Source organism: Sinocyclocheilus rhinocerous, unplaced genomic scaffold (assembly GCF_001515625.1).
Source record: "Sinocyclocheilus rhinocerous isolate Xijiao unplaced genomic scaffold, SAMN03320098_v1.1 scaffold606, whole genome shotgun sequence".
NCBI classification, from domain to species: Eukaryota; Metazoa; Chordata; class Actinopteri; order Cypriniformes; family Cyprinidae; genus Sinocyclocheilus; species Sinocyclocheilus rhinocerous.
In genome coordinates, this window is record NW_015661919.1 from 20,080 (window position 1) to 28,008 (window position 7,929).

A 7,929-nucleotide genomic window follows, 5' to 3' on the forward strand; every position below is an offset into this window, starting at 1 on the left:
ATATATATATATATATATATAATTTATTTATTTATTTATTTTTTTTTATCTTACCCCAAAATTTTGAATGGCAGGGCATTACAGTTTCCACAAAAATCGGCACAACTGTTTTAAACATTGACAATAATAAGAAATGTTCCTTGAGCATCAAATCAGCATATTGGAATGATTTCTGAATGATCAGGAATGATCTTTGTCATCACAGGAATAAATTAGATTTTAATATATACAGTATTACAATAGAAAACAGTTATTTTGAGTTGTAATAATATTTCACAATATTACTGGTTTTACTGTATTTTTGGTCAAATAAATGCAGCCTTGGTGAGCATAAGAGACTTCTTTAAAAACATTAAAAATGTAAATTATTCCAAACTTTTCACTGTTTTCGGGATTTTTTTTTATCATTTATTATTATTATTAGTATTTTTTTTGTAACAATGTAAAAGTCATTATTGTTCCTTTTTCCACTTTTGATCAAATTAATGCATCCTTGCTGGGAAAAAAATTGATATGGAATAAAAATGAAAATATTGATTAAGACATTAGGCTAGTATACATATTAGCATAATGCTAATAGATTAGTATGAGAACTTTTTTTTTTGCCTGACTCATGAAAAAAGGCAAAAACGTGTGCCAATTGGGTTTTGCTTTAACCATGTAAGTCTTTGATAAAAGAACAGTTTAAGATGTTTATATGACCTTACACATTGTCTGGTTATTGAGCGTATCAGCATGTACTTGTAAACATACTCAGTGTCTGTCTTTCTCATTAAGAGTCTGAGAATGTCCCGCTCATTAAGACAAAATGCTTTGAGCTGATGATGTAGTGCTTTTGTCTATAGCACCTGTGCTCTGTTTATAATGGGATTCCTCCTATCAACAGCTTACAGATATTATGAATTCATTATTTCTGCAAATCAATCATTGGTATGTTAGCGTTGGTCTAAAGTGATTCAGCGAAGCAAATCCATGATAATATCAAGAGGAATTAATTTTTTACAGACAGAACAGAATGGCTTTATTTTTAAAGAAGTGTCAGATCAAGTTTAGAAAGCAATATGCACTAATGCCCAACCAGCATGTTGCAGACCGGATATGCTTTGAATTTGTGCGATCAACCAGATGTGCCATATATTAAGGTGGGGTTAAATTGAAACATGGCTGTGTATTCCCTAGATGGCAAGGCATGGCTGACAGTTGCTGTAGGAGACGAGATGATTGATTACACAGCCCGCTCAACATATGGCGATATGTGAGATTTTAGCTCACAGGGTAACCGTAGGTTAAAAAAAAAAGCGATAGCTCATATGTTAAAGAGAGTTGGAATGATAAATGAAAAATGCCGCAATGGATTTCATTCACACAAATCTGCTGAGCTACTCTGTGTCTTCTATTAATAATAATCCTCTATGGTAAGAATTTTCTAAGAAACACTGTTATCTTCTTACACAACAAATTTCATTTGTGTGATTTATTCTCAATGTGTAGAAACGTATCAGAAATCCTGTATTATTGTTTTAGTTTCAAGTCAATGCATTCATTTTCAGGACTCATTTTGGAATTGACAGAAAAAACTGTTTTTGTGTCTCATTTCATTTTGTGTAATCCTAATACTGTGATTTTGGAGCAACAGTAGATCAGGGTGCATTTTGCAGCGATGCAGTCATGCGCTCATGAAGAGCAGAGAATGCACCCAATTGAGCAAGGTTAGGATTAGCAAACACTATTCCAAAAATCATTTCATACTGGGATTGTCAGTGTATTAAGAGATCCACATTTACTCTGCATCAACTGTCAACACAGCACAAAGCAGAACCCGTTAGTTTCATTAACTTACATTTATTTTTAAAGACCCAGTGTAATCATAATTAAAGTTTGGTGGCTTATAGTCCACGTGCATTACCTTTGAGATTATCTATATGCTAACACGCTCTTAAAAGTACAGAAAAAAGTAAAGTAATGAAGTAATATAAAATGTACAATCTTTCTCTTCCAGGAAAATGGGCCAAAAATATTGATGAATAGTTTAAAGGGGTCATATGATGCTGCTAAAAAGAACATTATTTTGTGTATTTGGTGTAATGAAATGTGTTTATGCGGTTTAAAGTTAAAAAACACATTATTTTCCACATACTGTACATTATTGTTTCTCCTCTATGCCCCGCCTTTTTGAAACGCGTCGATTTTTACAAAACTAATCGGTCTGAAAAGCGAGGTGTGCTCTGATTAGCCAGCTATCCAGTGCGTTATGATTGGCCGAATACCTCAAGCGTGTGACGGAAATGTTACGCCCCTCACACGAAGCGGATATCGTCCATTTTTGGAAGGCCAAACAAAGTAGTTTCGCTTTCACAACGAAAAACACGGCGGCCTAGCGTGAGCTGCGGCCGGGCTAGAGTGAGCAGAGGCGGCGGGGTCGAGAACGACGAAGGAGTGGCAACCACATTTGACGACCCCGGGCTGGACTCCGCTTCTTCCACGGTGAAAGCCGATCCGGCGATGCACAGCGCGATGTTGATGTATTTCCTCAGTTACCAGCACGGATCAGCTCCAGGCATGACGAAGCGGATATCTTCCTCTTTTGGAAGGCCAAACAAAGTAGTTTCGCTTTCACAACAAAGCACACAGCGTCCTCACGAAATGGCGTCAGCGGCAACAATACTACAGTGAGAATAAAAGTTACGCCTTCTTTCATTGCGTGAACATTTGGGCGGTGTTATGCAAATATTCCCACATAGTGAGGTAGATATGTGGGGGTGTGTTAGAACGAGCCGTTTTAGGTATGTGTGGCTGACTCTTAACTTTTATAAAGAATATCTCTTTGGATTTGAGACTTTAGTCTTTGCAACTTTACAGATCTTCTTTATGCACCAAGAGCTTGTATCACTCCAAAGAGAAAGGAAAAATTGAAATCGCATCATATGACCCCTTTAAATAAAACACAATTTTACTGGAGTACATTTTACAAGAAAATACTATTTCAGTCTTTCTACTTACATTTTCATGCTTAATTCTGTTACTTGCTATTTCTTTGTAATTAATTGTGAAATTTTCTGATCCTCTGTTTATTTTAGGTATGGTAAACTACAGTGAGGTCACTGGTTACCCATTGGTTCAGCACTGGAAGCTGCGGTCCATTATGTACCATGTAAAGCTCAATCAGTGGACCCTCTCCCAAGGTAAAACACTCTCACTTTTCTTCCGTTTACATGGATGTATGTATTGATCAAGTATTTACAACAAATATGTATCAGCAAGAGTACAGCATATACGATGGTTAGGAAGAAGATGTTTCAGGCTAGCAGTACCTTATTTGATCTGAGTGACTGGAATGAGCTCACTGAGGAGCCCACACTGTGACAGTCAGTTGTGCTGGGTGGGTAGTGAAGCAAAAACTTAATACCAACAAATATGGCTGCCTGATGTGAAGGAGGCAGTTCTCAGTTCTTTGTTGATCTCAGATGGCGAGTGTTTAAAACTGGGGGATTTAAAGGTGAAGTTTATACCTTTTTGTACTATCCCAGCTTAATATTCAGAGACAGCTATAACTAAGCCAACTGTCGGTTGATTTCTTTGTAAACACAGCGGTGCTATCAAAACATTACTTTGTTTAATAAGCATCCTGACACAGTGACATTGACTCAGCCAATGGTGTGAATATGGGGACAGGGCTAGCTGTTTGGGCAACTACCGTTTTTTTTTTTTCCAAATGACACTATAGTGGTGCAAAAATGACACACTTCATCTTCAAGGAAGACAAAAGACAACTTTTAAAGAGGTAGAACATCATGTTGTCACTTTATTTATTTTATTTTTGCCCACGTATTTGGACTGTGAGCACATTCATTTAATTTGTTTAATGAACGCTGTATATTCAATGAGCAGATCTTAGATACCAAGTGCAGTTCTATAAGAAATACTTTCTATTAAAGGCCTGAATGACCTTTAAAATTAGATTTTCTTGCTCTCATATTGCTCAGACCAGTTCCCTCTCTTCTCAACCCATTACCATTAAATGATTAATTTTCCATATGACTTAAAAATTGAGTTTTTACATTTTCAATTCAGATTTTTACCACTTTTTCCCCATGCCGTTTCTGCATCTACTCACTGGAGGTCAATTTGCAAACCCATGCATGAAGAAAGTGGAATAATGCAAAATGTATTTTTATTATTATTATTTTCCTGTTTGTGCGAGTTATAAAAATGTTGTTTTGAAATATGGTACCATTCCTCTGATCATGTACCCACATGAAATGTTTTTATTAAATGTACAATGTTTTGTTAGCTTCTGCTTTTAATTGAGATGAAATTGAAGTTTAAATTTGATGCGATACTCTAAAACCTCTCACACATCTAAATAACTCCGTCCTTTACCTTTGTTCTTCAGCCTTCAGTTCAGCAATTCATTCACTGGATGGGGCCACCCTGCGCAGCGACTTTGTGTCCATTTTAAAAGAGTTTGGCAACCATTTTATCCAGGAGGCAGTGTATGGCTTTGAGGAATCCTGTACCATATGGTATGCCAACAAGCAAGTCCAACGCCAGCTGTGGTTGGAGTATCAAGACATCAGCAAAGGTAAGCTGTATAAATATATTAATTTAAAAGATTTAATTTGCTGGTTTAGATCATAATATATTGGATCTCATTCACTAAAAAGCACATAAAAGTTGCATACTATGCACAGATATATGTTTGTTTTGTAAATAGTAAGACTTATTTTACAATTGCTTATATAATTTATAATAATAATATTAATAATAATCTGACTTGTGCAAAGGCTGACTTGTGCAAAGACTTGTGCTTGTTTATGCAATAATAATAATAATTCTAATAATAATAGTAGTATAAATAAAAAATTAACCCTACAATATTTATTAAATATTTTTTGATTATTATTTGAGTTGTAAGTATTATCCTAAAAATAGAACAGATGTGTTACCTTATTGATAAATTGTGTTTTCTGTATGAAGACACATTGGTTTTACCCATGGTTAGTAAATGAGGACCATTGTTTTTATGCTTTAGGATGCACCGTTTTATTTTATTTTAAGAGAAGATAAACCTTTCAATTTTATGAGGAGATAAACAGAGCAAAACTATTTTACCTGTCCATAAATTATGCAAAAGTTTTGTAAACGTTGTAATATTTATACCTGGCTAAATAAATAATAATAAGGCAGCAATTTTAAAAATAAACCATTTTCTAGATATGCACATAGAAGTTTGACCCGTTGCACCCAAAGTTTGGTTTTGTCACAATATAAAGTCCATTTTGGAAAGGATGTGGACAGGAGCTGAGGAAGTAAAACTCAACACAGCCCTTGGGAGGTTGGTCACATCTGCTCAGCCAAGAAAAGGGGGCAAGGGCAGATGTGAGATGGCTGGCTGGCTAAAGCTGAATGCAGGCCAGCGTTGCTCCGTACTCAGAAGGCCCCTGGGCAGGCTCACCTAGTTTTTATGCTTCAGCTCCACTCAGCTGAGCCCATATATATGTACACGGTCAGTTAGGACGGAACTCATTTGGAAAGACAACAAAAGTGTGACGTTAACAGATAAAGAACCACCAGAGATGGGCTAGACAGTCTATAGATTGATTCAGCCAAGGATGGTTTGGGTTTCTATGCTTATGGGTAGTCTATCAACAATGCGCCCTTGAGCATTCATGAAATAGCAGTGCTGTGAACATGAAAAAGTGCATTGTGATCCACACAGGCTTTTCTTCGAGAAATAGGCACCAAGGTCATCTAACAAGGCATAGAGGTTTTAGACTGTACTCTACTATTTGAAATGAAAACGTCTCATGTTACGCATGTAACCATGGTTCCCTGAGAATAGGGAACGAGACTCTGTGTCCTCTAGAGGGCACTATGGGGAATGCCTCTGGCATAACGGTGTCTGAAGCATGAGTCTAAACACGACAATGAACTTGACATTGGCAGGCGGCAGCCTATGACATCACAACTGGTGTGGCCAAGAGTATAAAAGGGCACATGTGAAATACATCATCCACTTCTTGTCTGAAGGAGACGTATGCAGAAATGCCTGAAGCATGGCAAAGGGACGCAACGTTCCTTTTCGAAAGGGAACTTGCACTGCTTCCCCTAGAGGGCGCTATGGGGAACTTTATACCCACACCGCCATGCTGAAAGGGATGAGTGCCTTATTGGCTGAGCTAAGTCAAAGACTCAAAGGGGTCATTACCCCTGCACCAGCAATGCGATCATAGACTGGATCTTCTCAAGAATGGAGGCCTCAGCAGGGGAGAGGAAGCCTAACTACGTTCTTATTCAGGGCAGCGTCCAAGGAGGCTCACAGAGAGCCTAACACTCAGAGCTAACTGGCCCGCGAAGCTCTGCAGAATGGAGGGCTAAATACATGAGATTAGAGGTCTGCAATCCTGCGGGGACCGCGGGACCCGACCAAATTTTTTTTTAGAATAAAATGCGGTAGTGATCGGTAACTCTGGTGTAATTTGAATGGGAGCGGGCGTTTTAACAGTATCCCATTCCCGACATCCATTCAGAACAGCATATCTGTGCTTTATTCTTATTGACCACCAGTACAGCCTGCACTCGGACTGTTAGCACGCGCTGCACGCATGCTTTCAGCGTCACGTGTTTTATTTGCGGGGTCTGTGCGCAGCATGTGCATAATGATGCTCAGAGCAGACTGTACCGGTGGTAAAAATACGGCCCTCAGACAGAACAGGCAGGTTGTCGATGAGTGACAGAGCAGAATAAGGATGGAGCAAAGTGTGGATGCGCTGTCCTTGAAGGACGTTCAACTCGGTTTTGTTTATATTTTGCTTAGCCTATAATTTTAAATGGCAGATGTCGTATTTATTTATTTTTCTCTGCGACACTTTTCCTACTGTGTTAACAGAAAAATGTCAAATGAATTTAGTATTTTGATAAAGACGAATAAAAATAGCTAATAGGCTATTTTTGTACAACCTAGATTTTTATTTTGTTTCTTTCTGCGACACTTTTTCCTATTGTTTTGTAATTGTTAAACAAATTGTATCCTGACAAGATGAATAAAAATAAGAAATACAATTTTTGTACACCATTTTTATTTTCTCTGACACTTTTTCCTCCTGTGTTGCATAAAATATTAAACAAATTTTGTGTCTTAAGATAATTCATATAAATTCAAGTCAAAGTCAATAAATTCAAGACTCTTGACAAGATGAATAAAATAACATACAATTTTGTGCAGACTACAATTTTATTTGTTAATCTATCTCTCTTTCTTTCAGTAGTGGAAATTTAAATGTGATATTCTGGAAATGAGATCTAAATTTATCGGGAACGGTCGGCAAGAAAATTATTCTAAGCGGACAGCGGGTGAACAAAGAGTGAATATATAGTGGGAGTGGGTGGGTGCGGAATATAACCTTTGCGGGAGCGGGACTAAAAATAGTCCCGCACAGAGCTCTACATGAGATCTTTAATGAGAGGCGGGCTAGTTACACTCCACACTAAGGTCAGTAGCCAAGGATGATCCCAGAGAGCCTACAAATTAACATACTACACTACTGCCTAGCCGAGCTCTAGGAGCGGAGGCCTCAGTATGAATGACCAGAGGTGGGACCAAGTCATTGTTTTGCAAGTCACAAGTAAGTCTCGAGTCTTTACATTCAAGTCTCGAGTCAAGTCCCGAGTCAAGACAGGCAAGTCCAAGTCGAGTTGCAAGTCCTCAACTTTTAGCTTCAAGTCTTAAAAAAGTCATTAGTGCTCTTTGCCCAAATTAGTGTCTCAGTATTAATTACCATATCAAATTCATAGTAATTTATATCAGGAACGCAGGTAGAATATTTGACATACTGTAGTTCAATTTCGTGTGAGATGGATGCCCTTAGTAAAACTACTCAAGTTCAATTCAGGGATTGTGCCAAAATAGGATAAGCAGTGAAAAAAACT

The 7,929-nt window shown here is 37.6% G+C and overlaps 1 protein-coding gene across 1 annotated transcript in view; it reads left to right on the top strand.

Annotated features, from left to right (window-relative positions):
* LOC107726885 (astrotactin-1-like) overlaps positions 1-7,929 on the top strand; it is a 119,034-nt gene that overhangs the window by 19,845 nt on the left and 91,260 nt on the right. Inside the window, exons 3-4 of the mRNA XM_016536593.1 lie at positions 3,078-3,182; positions 4,394-4,582. Of these exons, the coding sequence (XP_016392079.1) occupies positions 3,078-3,182; positions 4,394-4,582 (294 nt within the window). The remainder of the gene's footprint in view (positions 1-3,077; positions 3,183-4,393; positions 4,583-7,929) is intronic.